At 35.2% G+C, this 14,870-nt stretch overlaps 1 protein-coding gene across 10 annotated transcripts in view; it reads right to left on the bottom strand.

Annotated features, from left to right (window-relative positions):
• The window catches only part of ROBO2 (roundabout guidance receptor 2), a 557,240-nt gene that overhangs the window by 117,316 nt on the left and 425,054 nt on the right, over positions 1 to 14,870 (bottom strand). For 7 of the 10 annotated variants that reach the window (XM_016201743.2, XM_016201744.2, XM_016201747.2 and 4 more), the window contains exons 6-7: positions 6,416 to 6,543; positions 1,963 to 1,974 (exon numbers count right to left, since the gene is read on the bottom strand). In XM_016201743.2, coding sequence (XP_016057229.2) covers positions 1,963 to 1,974; positions 6,416 to 6,543 — 140 coding nt within the window. The remainder of the gene's footprint in view (positions 1 to 1,962; positions 1,975 to 6,415; positions 6,544 to 14,870) is intronic. The other 3 variants (XM_087818097.1, XM_087818098.1, XM_087818100.1) reach the window with 1 other exon arrangement.

The raw sequence follows: 14,870 nt of genomic DNA, 5'->3' as shown, positions 1-14,870 counted from the left end.
ACTTGCAGAGTTCCTGAATTAAAACTGATGTAACAGATGATGCAAAGAAAAAACAGGCTAATGTCCTCATTATCGGTTTCTTCTCTGGTGACCCAATAAAAGCAGATCCATCACTCAGTTTTCAAAATTAATAGTAGTTGTCAAGTTTAAAGTATAGTTCTTCATATTTCTGAACATTGTCATAAGTCATTCGAGATAGATTTATGAAATGACAGACTTTCCCAGAATAAAGTACAATGTGTCAAGAAGCTATTCTTTAGTTCCAGTCCAATGGGAATCTAAGAAATCATTTGAAACAAGAATAAAAAACAGAAGTAACTTTTGAAGTGCCTTGTAAGTGACAAATGCATCTCAATACTCTGTGTGCCTAACAGTTTCTGATCAATGTGTTTTGTATTTATGAGTTTTAAATGTATTAGAAATTAACAAATTGTTTTATTTTGGGGGGAACTTGAGAAATAATATAAATCAAGCGGTCAGGGTTCTATAAATGAAATGTGATTTTTTCATGTTAATTTGCAATGATTATTTTACTCTTTCTCATTCACTTCTTAATTTTAGATCCCATGCCATAATATAAAAAGTTACTACATTAATAGGAATTCTTATAAATACAAAAAAATGAGGCTTAAAAATTATAACATATTCCTCTATTTTCTAACATCAACAGTAAAAAGCATGACCAATTTAATAGTTGTGTTTCAAAAAAGTCTGCAAGTTATGTTCAATTAACAGTATTTCAAAAATAGTAAACTATGAAAAAATATTTGTTAGGAACTAGGAATATGTTGACCAACGTTGGCATAAAAACATAGGCAAAGTATCTGAGAGTCAGGGGTATTAAATAACTGACAAAGCAAGTACTGCTCAGAAACACCAGAGCCAAAATTGAGATTGGGAAACCAAAGTTTTATTTTACTGTATTTTCTATCCATGTTAGTATATACTATATAAGAATAAAGTTTGTTAATGTTTCAACCAACAGGAAAGAAGCTCATGAGTTTGGATCAATATGCATCAAACAATGTCAAGTCAGCATATTAAGAAAGATTTTGTAATTAGATGGACCATTTATAAAGCTATATTAAATTGAATAAATTATTGAAGTATATCTTGGTGTATAAAAGAAGCAATGTACTAGATTCATTCATTCATTCAACCATCCATCTGTTTATGCATCTATCTATTCATTTACTTATAATACAATTACCAAGATTTCTTTTACCTAAACACATTTATAGATAGGTTAATATAAACTTTAAAAGATGCAAAAAGGTTATTAAATCAATAAATTTAAAAATAATTTATCTTCCAAATATTTACAAAAAATAACTACTTACATTACTGCAAGCAAAAGCTGTTAAATTCAATTTTGCAAAGCCAAATGAAGGGTGAAATACATCAAAACCACAAACTTTTCATGCCAAAGAACACAGCTCATCTCTCCCTTTTTTTAGAATAACTTGAAGCATCCTGCTAAATTTATTTAAACAGGCATGCAGATGATAAGTAGGCAGCAGTTAAAATGCTCTTAAAAAGCAAGGGACCCCAAGCAGCTTGAAATAAGGGAAGTACACAAAGTAATAGAACTTCTTAATTTAATTCATACAGAATCAATTTTTTGAATATCAAACATAACTAATAGTTGATTATTTTATACATATAAGAAAAAAGGAAGTATTGCATTTTTTTCCTTAAGAAAAGTTTGCAGTTTATAATATTAATCATTCATCTATTCTTTTAGAAGAAAATTGTTACCTATTCATTGTTAAGTAGCAGAAGTCACCACAAAATTGTTTATCAAAGTGATGAAGAGATCAGCAACTTTTACAGAAAGCAGTCCCTCAAGCAATATTTTAACAGGGCTGAATAAATATATTTCATTCTGTCAATTTCTTCTATGCATGAGTTATGAAGCATTGTACAAAGCCATGCTAAATGGATAGAAGGATGGCTACTTACCAACAGGGCGAGCTGTAGACATTACAATGGTGTGGTGAGAACATAAAAAAGAAATTAAAAGAAAAGAAAAGAAAAGAAAATTATCAGAATGCATGATGTGTAATGCTACATTCCAGTATGGACAGTAGAGTGATTTTAGTCATAATTCAAGTATGAACAGGATGTCTGAGTTTGGTAAAACTGAAAGTTATAAATGTAATTCTAAGAAAATAATTATTTCGCATCTCAGGATTAATTATATACAATTTGAGAGATTTTTATGTAATGTCACAGAGTCATCACTTACTATAGTTACAATTTCAAAGATCCTTTTAGAGTTACACAGCCTTTGTGGTCCTGCAAAGTTAAGAACCTGATGAATACAACTCTCCAAGTCACAGACTAGCAAATGTCATGTCAATAAAAGAAGGCCCTGCAGTCTGATTTCGATAGCAATTGGATGTTAAGCATGGTTAGTCAGAACCGGTACAGGGCTACAGGAAAGCCCAGGACGCTGCCTTTCAGCCAGAAATGAGTTAAGATCACATCACTTTTCATCCCTGGACAGGGTGCATGAAAACATAACAAACAGGTTGGAACATCCTTAGAGATTTCAACCGAGTGGCTCCCTAACTACTGTTAAGTTTTCTTCTGATTTTGGCAGAGGGCAGGAAACAGTGACTGACAAGTGGATCCTTGTTCACACTGGAGATGGCTTTCAAACGGCCGCTTCAACCAATTGTTATTTTTGATTACACTGTAACTTCCAATCACTAAGATCAGTAGTAACAGGCTGCCTCCATTATTAATGCACAGGCATAGTCAGAGACACGCGTGGGCTTAATAATAGTCTTGAAACGAGCAATGGGAAATCAACTTAGATATATAAACCGCTTTATATAGAAGCGATGGAGAGATATAGAGCATGTGGTCCCATTTTCCAAATGAATAAGACATATATTTAGTAGCATTTAAAACTTTTATAAAATCATACATTAAAATATAAATGTATTCCACAAGTGTTTCACCCATATCCTACGTAGTGAATGAAGCTCTCGTGTATATAAAAATGTGGCTCTACAACTGATGGGTAGTTTTGTCCTGATGATGTCTCATTGGTCAGGGTGAGATCCATGAGGCCGTTCAAACCATATTTAGAGACACTCATTCACTCAACAAACACATCGTAATAATAGCATTGTGCAGTATCTGAACAATACCAGAGTAGCTTTTACATGAGATCCATAGTCTCATAATATTATTCACAATTAAAAACGGGGAATTAAGACAATTCAAAGAAGAAGGATTAATTATAGTAGCAGTATGACAATTCTAGCTTAGCGTGCTCCGTAATCTATGATGGGTTTCCTATAGCATCATGAAGAGGAGTCACCCAATGCACGACAATTTCTTTCTTTCCTGTGTGTGTGTTGGGGGAAGAAGGGAAATAAAAATAATAACCAAGAACAAGACAACAGACCAACATAAAGTTGTGGCTTATTCTGACTCTCAAGATTTCTATTAATTTTGCCAATGTCCAGTAGAAAAATAACTATTTCATTTTTAAATTTGCATTTTCCAGGTGCCACCTTAAGCCCAATCTCAAACACAATGTTTCCTGTAGATAATAATAAAATGGTATTTTGCGTCTATGATATTAAAGAGTGACAAAGAAGCAGCCATGGTGAGAAATCGTTTTTTAAAGAAATAAAATACATTTCTCTTCCACTTAGTCGAGGGGAGTTTCAAAAAATTAAGGATTTATAGCCCTGGAAGCAAGATGGTTATTCCAAGGAAGTCTTAATATACACAAAGCCAATGTGAGCAACTGAAAAATGGGGAAACATTGTGTCTACAAATATGCAGTTTGCATTAACACATTTTGAAGCCAATTTTAAAAGTTCTGTTAGATCATGAATTATTTGATTGGAATATAAATGCTGAGAGGTTTGTTGTCTAGCATTATTTCTTTAAAATTCTGTTTGTCAAATCAGCAAAATGAGCCACTTGCTGTTAAGCTTGATAGGATAGCCTATTTTCACCATATTTTCTAAGTGGAAAAGCAACCACTGAGTAAATCACTCTTTCAAGTTTTGACTGTAAAACTCCTTCTCCTTTCCCCCACCTAGCTAAAGAGAACATCGTTGTAAAATTTTAGCAGAAATATCTCAATAAAATATCTTGTCTTTGTTACATGGCAACATTTCATCCTGAAAACAACCAGCAGGTGAATGTTATCAAAATCAGCAAATTAAACTACACTGTGTCCCTGCATTAAACTGATGAAAATAAATGTGGCCTCTTGGGTCAGTTGACCCTGTTCTAATAAAACAAGCCAGGCAAGGCCTCAACATTTCATTTGTGTGCATAGAAAAATGAGCAGGGGGAAAAATAAGTTGTAGATACTATTTTTTTCCCCCTGTTAACCTCCTAGCATGAGTAATCCCAACTGCTTTTCGTAAAGATGAAAATACTCTTAAACAATATTTTACTCTACTTTCTATTGTATTGTGGAGATTTTTTTTTTCTGCAAGGGGTTTGAGGTTTCAGTTTTAGAGGGGTAATAAATACAGGCCACACAATTAAACTCTCTGTTCCATCCACAGGACACAGAATAGGGGAGAGAACATTTAAGGTTGGCTGATTTTTTAAAAACCCTATTACAAATAAACAACTCTAATAGTTTTGTAAGTTAGCTTCAAATGTCCATGCACGGGAGCATGCTTTGTTAAATAAAGTGTTGAACCTGAAACTTTCAACAAATTATGAAAACAATTAGCTGGGAAAGATCTTAAAGCAAACAGAGCACTTCCAGTCTCATTCGCCCAGGCATTCAAGTATAAAGGAGCCCTGCTGCTTCTGCAAACAAACAACTCCTCACATTTGCTCACCATTTGTTTAGTCAGCAAATAGTTTTTGAATGGAACATTTCTAGGTTGCTTGTTTATTTTTTTCCCATTCACTTCAGAAAAAAACAAACAAACTTTGGGGGGAATTTGGTCAAGTGAATTGTTTTTGCAAAGGACTGCCTGGAGAAAAACAAACAAATATAAGTATAAATATAAAATCACCTACAGAAAATTCAGGTTAAATATAGTAAAGAGGTTTATAGCGGCTCAGATTCTGACAATATGTAATCAGTATGTGTATTCAATTGATATATGATCATAGCTTTTTATGATCTGTTACCTAATGAAAAATGAAAATATTTTTAAGCAACCAGCTTGCCAATTTTGTCTAAATTTGTTTTGTATCTCAGTTCACGTCAAGCTGGGGGGGAAAGTAAAGTATAGGTGAAATAGAAACAGAGCAATTAGAAATTATAGAAATCGCCAATATTTTCCAGGTATCCAGGGTGCATGTCGCCTAATAGTTACCTAGAGAAAGGTGAGTTTTTTTTATGATTTGATGCCCAAATCGTAGATCTGACAATTGTCCTTACCAGGTGGAGGACAACCAATTCAAATTCCTCTAAACCTTTGTGCTGATATGAAGACTTCTGGGAGCAAAGCTGCACTGGAGTAGGAGGGGTGACTGAAGAGGCTGAGCTGGCCGAGACCTGCGGGACAGTGTGCAGCCAGCCCCCCCCCCCAGGCAGGCGGCAGGGGGGCAGGAGTCAGGGAGGGGAGACACACGGAAAGGCCAAGCAGGGGATGCGCCGGCCTGTTTCTGTCTGAAGTTCTCCAGTGCCAGCGACGATGTCTATCTGGCGAGAGTAAGTGGCTGTCTGCAAGGGGCTGCTTGGTACCTTGGGCTACGTAATCTACTCATGAGGACCAGCGTGCACCAGGAAGAGTTAATTCATCCTAGCTCACCGTGGGGTTAAGTCAGGCTTTCCTTCACTTACAAGCAATCCCGGGTCTATAAACGAACATTATTCCATGACTGAGAAAGTGCATGACGCCCAGAAAGTTATTATGAGAGAGGCACTGACTATTTCAATTATTTAAGGCCAACGAACTTCACAAATCACTCTCTAAATCAGATTTTCTCTATGTGGGAGCTCCTTTGTATCCATTTGTCACCTTTGGAAATCGTTTTTTGTTTTTTTTTCAGATTGCCTTTTGAATGCTGAAATAAAAAAGAATTTCAAAACAGTACTCTGCTAGCATAAAGTGACAAACTAGTAAACAGTAAAACAAAGTATCTTTGAAATTAGCGATATTTAAAACAGTAAATAGTTCAAAGCAATGGAAATATAAAAGATTAGTGTCTCACTTATTTTTAAGATTTATTTAAAATCATATTAGCTATTATTTACTAAATAAAAAATAATCACTTCAAATAATCATCCCGTTGAATCTTAATTTGAAAGTAATTTTATTTCAATTAATAATACAGTGGACACAAAATTTAAGCATTTTAATATAATAATAAAACAGTGTAAGCTATTGCTTTTATTGTGACTTCACTCACCCATTAACCAAATGTTAGCCTGCTGGTTCAAGTATATTACACATCTTAGGTCTCTTACCTCGAACTGTGAGGGTGGCCGAAGCTTCCACTTTTCCAACCCGATTCTCAGCAATACACATATAGGTGCCTTCATCTGTACTCAAGGCCTTTTTAATTCTCAGTGTGTAATCATCTTTGATGTCATACCTGTGTAGAATATAAATTGGCTTTATTAAATAGCTTTGGTTATATTTAGATAACACTTCACTTCCCTACTCTATTTTACCTGAAACAAAACACACATAGAGATACAGACACACACACACACACACACGACACACACACACACACACACACACACACACACTGTTCAGCCATAAAGTGCAATGCTTAGATTAAAGGTATTGCTAATAAGATCATTAATTTCATATCTGATCTCCAGATGCCTAATTATCAATTACCTATTTTTATACACATATACAACTCTTGCCTTATCCAAATTATCAAATGCATCCGAAAAACTAGAAAACATTTATTCTTAAAATATATGCACCCCTATGTTCATTGCAGCACTATTCAAGGTGCCCAAGACATGGAGAGGGTAAAAATGTCCTTCCATAGAGGACCAGTTAAAGATGTGGGACATGTACACAATGGAATGTACTCAGCCATAAGAAAAGATGAACTATTGCCATTTGCGACAACATGGACGGACCTTGAGAATATTATGCTAAGTGAAATAAGTCGATCAGAAAAAACTAAGAACCATATGATTTCACTCATGTGGAATATAAAACTGAAACTCATAGAGACAAACAACAGTATGATGGTTACCACAAGGGGTGGGGGGACTAAAGGGTAAATGGGGCCAAATATATGGTCATGGAAGACGATTTGGCTTTGGGTGGTGGGCACACAATGCAACATGCAGATCTTGTGTCACAGAAATATGCACTTGAAATCTATATGATCCTATTAACCAATGTCACCCCAATAAATTAAAAGAGAAAAAAACTCCACAAAAATATTTAATGTTTAATTAATAATGAAACAGTAAAATTTCCTGTTAAATGTTAAAAAACAACAACATATTATCAGATGCATTACTAGCACTCTTTTGGTAATTCTTAGACAATAAAGAAATAGTTCATATTTGAGTTTCTTGGTGAGTTTTATTCTATCATTTTATATGTCACTGGATTCAAATTAGATATCTTGAGTATAAGATAGCACAGATATTTAAAGGAGAAATTTATTCTTTCATTTGTTGGCAAACTGACAAAATAAGCATTGGTCTCAAGAATTAAGAAGGGTCCATTATTTTTATTAAATTAGCAACATTAACTCTTAAAACATCAACATGCCTGGAGAGATTCTGGAAACGCACACGCTCAGCTTTTTCTCGAATGGATCACGATTTCTCTGAAACAATAACTTTTTCCCTAAAACTACATATTTCACAATTAGATGTTAAATATTTCCACAGGTCCAGTAAATGTGGCCTTATTTCTTGTATTTCTTTCTGGATAAATTGGTATATGTCCAATTGTAACCTCATTGATGCTTTACACTATTACACTGGGTATTTGGAGAAATGTTCATTTTCCCCAGAGAATAAATACTGACTGAGTAATATGCAAAATTTTGAATAATCGTTTCTTACATTTAAAGAGTTCTTTACAGTTCACTATAGAGTTTAACAGATAACTTCACAACAATAAATGACTTAGAGAAAATTCTTACTTCCAAAAACCATTTTATAGAAGATGCTAAGACTGTTATCTTGAGTTACAAAGAAACTGGGAGAGTGTTTCTGCACCAAGGACATTTATTTTTCTAATAGAACAATGCATCCCTTCCATCAGACCTGTGTTTATTGTTCCATGTGCATGTGCACTGGGCAGGTATGCGTTTCTCTATTTTGTGTTCAGAGTTTCAAAAACTCTAGAAAAAACTTTATCAACCCTTTTCTCAGTATGAATCCAACTGTAATCCTTGGAGGCTCATAACGTGTTAACTAACATAGACACACTTTAAAATTATTCTTTTATTGAGCAATCTAATGTACTTAAGTATTGCCTGATTTGCTTTTAGTCTTTTCTACATAGTCAAGAATGAATTTTAAATAACCGGAGTATACTTTGATAGAAAACAGCTACTTTTTAAACATGGAATAATATTGTATATGAACAACATGTAGGAGTTATCATCTGACTTTAATTAAAAACAAGATGACAAAAAAAAATGAACAGATGAAAAACATTACTGGTGAGGAAATCCTAATAGAAATGGGGTGATTTTGATTGTGAAATCTGCCAGTCTCAGACTTGTATAAATGCAGTCATTGTTGCCAGGTTTGATTAATGACAGTTGTACAATCGTGTGCTGACAGTCCCCACCATAGAGATACCTTTTTTTCCTGATATGAAGCACTGCTGAAAAATGCAACCCAATCAGATTTGGCCCCCGGACAACATGTGCTATCATCACTGTACCGTGAATTGAGATTGATTGGTAACCAGCTGTGACAAAGTGGGAAAGAAGCTCTGGTTTTGTGTTGTTTGTTTCCCACCGGGGGGAAAAAAAGGAAATGAAAACGGAATTGTGTCAAAACCATTACCATCTGTTCAGCTAAATAATAAACTAAACAAAATAAATTTATTTTAATACTTAAAATAACAGTTTGTATGCAAGTTCCTGTTTGTGTGTGAACTTATATTTGATGAGTAATCTTAAAAGTGTTTCCAAAGAGAAAATATTATTCATTTTTTTAAGAAACAGAGTCCTACATTTTAAAATCATTTCCAAATTTAAATGAAAGAATCTATTTTAATTCTTCCTCCTAGAGAACTTTTCTCTTTTGGAAACATTTCCTATAAATCTGAATTTACTTTGAAAATATCAAACAAGATTTGAAAAATGGTAAAATTTTATTGCACAACCACATTTCATACATTTCTCTCACTTTGCAATCCCTGATGTACATAAGCTTCTAGGGTAGAAACTTTGCATGATTTCCTGGGTTTTGTGAATATAACTCAGATAATTTAGGGACCTTCCCCTTCAAGTTTTCCCCAGTGGCTTTAGAATTTGGGAAAGGAAAGAACAAAAAACATACATTACAAATTCTGTTACAAAGTGGAAGTTTACCATGTTCAATTCAAGGCTGTGCGTCTCACTGCCTTGTTTGGACTCCATGAGAGCCCTACACTAATAAAACTTCCTGAATGGCCATTTTCATCTCAAAAGCACATTTGTTTTTCATGGGAGGAAATTTATTTTCTCAACATTTTTGGTTTTTGAAATCACCTACTGCTTCTTGCTATTGGAGATGTCTGGCTCCAATTCTAAAACAAGTGTTTTGACTTAGCACTTAAAATTTTATTGCCTATCTGCTTTATTAATCATTAAGTTGGCCAATAGTAAACACTATAAATTTAACCAGGAAGCGTTTAATGTCTATGCAAGTAAATGTGTCTTTTTTAAGGGAGACTTGAAGTTTGTTTTCAATTTTCTAAAGACTTGCACTCAATCCAAATACCTGAAGATCACCTTATACCTTTTAGACTCTTTCAGAGAATAAATGTCTGCAGCTGTAGGCATCCCATAGTTCCATAATTCAATAAAAATTTAACTATGGGGCTTCTATATGAAAGGGTCACAGAGTTTATTTCCTGTTTCAAACAGAATCATTTTTAGGATAAAAATCACTTATTAATCTTATAAAATCATTCATTGATAATTAAAGACACACCTTTAAACTGATGGATGCCACAGTAGGGGTTATAGTGGAAATGGAGATACATCTATTTAGCAGGCAGTGATGAAGTATTTCAACTGATTAAAAAGAAAGGTGCATTTTAACACCTCACAACTTTGAATCAAGGTACTCTTCTACATAATATAAACTTTCTGAAAGAAATTTAAACCTTTTGCCTCTTTCACTCGACAGCTAAAAATAGGAAAAGTTGCTCAATTTTTATGAAACGATTTTTCTATTCACAATTTTTCAGTCAAAATCCTTCCACAGACGATACTTGGTATTAAAACTCACGTAAGTGCTTCTTGGCAACCTAAATCCCAGGTGATATTTTCTTAATCTTTAATATTTAAGGTGTATCCTACAGTTAAGCTCTTAAATCACAATTGAGGTCTGGACCTTAAAATAAGCACAACTGGCCATTAATACTTTGCTGGCAAATGGATACGGAGTCGAGTTTACCACGTGTTGCAGCCAACCTGAGTTACAGTCCTCTTCGTGTCTACAATCACAACGCAGGCAGGGCCTGGGTAAAGACATCTTCACCTATTCTTTCAGTTAGGTCACCAGCATTTCTGGGCAGGTGCCGAAGAGCAGTATAAAAGGACAGATGTCCCTTTAAAAATGAAAATTGATGTAACATTCACTGAAAAAGAAAAGGCAACAAAAATCTTGGGAGGTTAGGCTTGTATGGGAATAGAGAGGGAAGGTGTCTCTGAAGGTAAGGTGTCTCTGTTGCTGTTCTGCTCTGGAAGCTTCTCCTGAAAGCCAAAGTGAACCTTGCAATATGATGGCCTCTGACTCTGCCTGAAATAACCAAACTACTTTCAACTCTCTTGTCCTCCCTTACATGCTATCCTGTAACCTCCAACCCTTGCCAGCCTGACCAATAGATGGAAGACTCCTCGACTGCATCTCCCTTTAGCACAGCTGAGAGAGCAGGACATCTTCCAACGAAAAAGCTAAGAGAACACAGACAAGATAAAAAGATGTTTTAAAACATCCACAACAGATAACAATAGTTGGTGAAACAGGGTGCAGATTTCAGATCACAGGGCAATTAGGCCCAAAGACCACAGCCGGGCAGCAGGACACCCGCCACCTTGCAACCAGAGCCTGTCTTTGGAGCTTGAGCAATTAAACCAAATGGCAGCTGAGCCCTTCCAGAAAGGCCAAAGCATCCCGCTCACCCCAAACTAAAAGTGCCTGCAAGTTTTAATCAGTGAGGCTGTGGCTATCTTTTGTGTGCCCTTGTCTCTCCCATCTTCTCCAAATATGACAGACCATGGAGACCCCAGGGATTAATTCTCTTGGCAAATCTGTGGACATCTGAGCTTCACAGCCTGTTGTCTTTAGTCACCACCCATTTCCATCTTCTTCTGTCATCTCTTCTCATGTTTCACCTTCTCTGCAGTGAGCTTCATCACCTCTGATATAACTGCTCACAAAATTTTTGTAGTTACTTCTACGAAACTTTTCACTCTGCCTTTTGAACTCTCTGCTCACTGATTTGTAAGCCTCCCTTATGCTCTAGCTTCTCAGGCTTTGCCCTCCCCTCGGTGCCTTAACGGAAACCTGGCTCTTTCCTGAGGGTTGGGGAAGGACAGAGGGACAGAGGGGGAAGGGAGGCGAGAGCATCCTCCCTGCCGTTCCAGGCAATTATTCAGTGCCTGACTCACGGTGGTTAGTAAATATTTTAAAAACGAGTTACTTATCCTCTCTCATAAAATTGAAACAAAACAAAAAAGTCTTATTCCACTGAAGAGGAATCATGTCATCCAGTTTTCAAATAGAACCTTTAGAATGTATTTCTCTTTAGAAAATATAATAATTAATAGGACCGACGTCATAAGGCTTTTTAGAGCATTAAATGAATTAATAACTTTAGAGTGTTGAGACTTGAACCTTGCATGTAATAAATACCCAATAAATGCCACCTGGAATTTTCCACAACTGCCCCTCATTTCAATTATTTCTCCTTCGCCAGTGACATTGTTTGCCCTCTCCCTTTGGCCACTGTCTCATAGCAGGATCCTAGATCTTATTTACCTTCAACAGGAGGGGCTCCACCTTTGAAATTTGAATTTCAAATGTCTGATCCTACTGCCTTAATCAGTTTACAGACTGAGACTCTTCCTCCATGTCTATCAACCTTGCGTCATCACTTATTTCTCTATTCTACTTAAATGCTATGATCCGTATGTTGCTTGCCAAGACCCTCACTTTTCTCACCCCACTGCCTTTCTCTCGTATTTGCCCGGCAAAATCTCACATATTAATACAATACTTTACCATCTTTTCTATCCTATCAAAAGTAGACTAATATATGTTCAATTGACCTTTGACTGGCTCTCTAGAGAGAAGTCCAAGCTTCCAAAGCTGGCCTATGTGTTCTCCCTGTGCCGGTCTCTGCTCACCCGTCCAGTCTCATCTTGCCCCACTGTCTACCTTACATTCAAGCACTCAACTGTATTCCAGAATTTGCAGGCTCTCTCCTGCTTCTGCATCTCTGCAGATGTGTTCTCACATCTGGACCTTTCTCCATACATCCCAAACTCTTGCTCTCTTTAGCCTAACTACTTCTGCTCATCCTTACACAAGATTAATTTAATATTGTCTGCACCTCTAGATTTTAAGCTCCATAAAGGCAAGGCTGTGTCACTTTTGTTCACAGTTGTATCTTCAGAGCTTAGTACAATGAATTAAACCTAGTAGGCAGTCAAGGTCAATTTGTTCATGAAGGAATAAATGAAGGCTACATATATGCGAGAAGAGGAAGATTGTATTCTTTTCACCAGGATCAATCACGGCTGATCACAAAATGCCAAGTCAGTGCAATCGGAGGCTGTTAAAAACACAGGGAAGGCTTTGAGCATTAAGAATCACTTCATTTTCAGTTCCCTGGACACTGACTCAGAGTTTGTTTAAATTGTACCTTCTACTCATCAATTTTTCACTTCAAAGCATTTTCTCCGTGTTCTATCTCTTCCAATCATTGGCTATTACCACATCTAACCCCACATTGCACAAGACCTGACCAATCTATACTTCAAAGGAAATACGAACTTAAAGAGAATAAGCTTGCTCACACCTGTCCTTGTCCAATGTATGGTTTAACCTGGAATCCACATATACACCTGTTGCCTAGATGAAGAAAAGCAAGGTCCAAAAAGTGTAAGATAAGAATTAATTTTAAGGTAAAAATGTATATGATAAAAATTATACATATATTTAGTTGCTGATAAACCTTAAATAATATCAAACATTAACATCAAAGGGCTTAACACTGCAATTTTATAATTAGAACTTTATATTTTTATCATTGACATAATATTCACTATTTGCCTGGCAAAGTGTTTTTTTTTTAGATTAGATTGTAATTATTATTTTTTGTATTATCTGCAGGTAGGGCAATGACTTATCATTGAAAATTACATTATTGCTTTCAAAAATTCAGAAAACTTTTAATATCTCCACATAGTTATTCTGATTTTTACTAAATTTAAATCTCTTAAAAGTTTAGAGATTAAATAGGTATATATATGTGTGTGCACACACACGTGTGTGTGTATATGTGAAGTATTTCTTCCTTCCATACTCATATAAGATCAAATTCAATCCATTGTAGATATATTAGGATTTTCCTTTGGTTCATAATATCAGAAAGGAATACTTAACAATTTTCATTGCTGTCCTTAATATGAAACATCCTTGTAATAATTTTTTCACTAACATTTAATGGATTATTCAAGTAAAGTAATATCTACAATCACTTTAATGTGTTACGTTCTAATACTTTTAGAATATGGCAGGTATTATTTCCAATACTTTTTTAAACTAATTAGAGCATAAAAATTTATGAGAAAAAATGCAATAATGTCATAATTAAGGAGAGTATGTTGGAGCAAATAAAGTGGTGAAGACAGGTTACATTTTCTTCAAGTTAGAAATAATTATTTTATTGGCTTAAATTAGTTTAAGACAATTTGGTTTTGCAATAGAACTTGGAATTGCAACATCACATTTGGAAATGTGGATATATCTCACAGTTGTGTGTTTAGTTAGAAATTAATTTTAACTTTATATCCTTTGAGAAAAGAACTTTAGGGACTAAACGCATGAGAATCCACAGAACACACAGCTCCAACCAGACATTTTTTGACAGGCAGTTTCCATTCTTTTTTCACTTTCTGAGTCAGGAGCGATTATACTCTGCAATAAGAACTGTGAGTTTGGGGTAAAATGGAATTTTGAACATGCCAGCTACTTAGTGCACTGTGTTTTTTTTGCTGGACAAACTCAAGAAGTCTCCTTCTCTGGTGTTGAAAGTGAGCCTTCTCTGAGGGTAAGGGTGAATTCTGCATTTCAGAGAGATGTTCAGTCTGGACTGTGTTATGGAAGATTCAAAAAGCTCTCTCCCTTTCCTTCTACCACAGAAACCTCCTCATGAAATAATTTATAAATTCAACACAGCTGCATATGGGTAGTGTCATTATTGAGTGTGCCACATAACCTATGTGTTGGTAGGTCTATTTGAAAACGAAGGTTCAGGCACTTCTCTAATTTAGTGACTCTCAACTAGTTTTATCAGTTCAGCAACTATTTAATGATCAAGAAATATTTGAAAAATTCCCAGCCTCATATATTCTAGAAATATGCAAAAAAGTATACATTAATCTCTAGTCATTAATAAAACCAAGGCCCTTCTTCTTGTGTTCAATGATGACATAGTTATGTCACATCCAATAAAGGTTATTATTTGTCCATCTCACAG

The sequence above is a fragment of the Miniopterus natalensis genome, chromosome 6, assembly GCF_054644295.1.
Source record: "Miniopterus natalensis isolate mMinNat1 chromosome 6, mMinNat1.hap1, whole genome shotgun sequence".
Taxonomy (NCBI): Eukaryota; Metazoa; Chordata; class Mammalia; order Chiroptera; family Miniopteridae; genus Miniopterus; species Miniopterus natalensis.
Note: the sequence above shows the minus strand (reverse complement) of the source record. Positions and strands in the feature narration are given on the sequence as shown.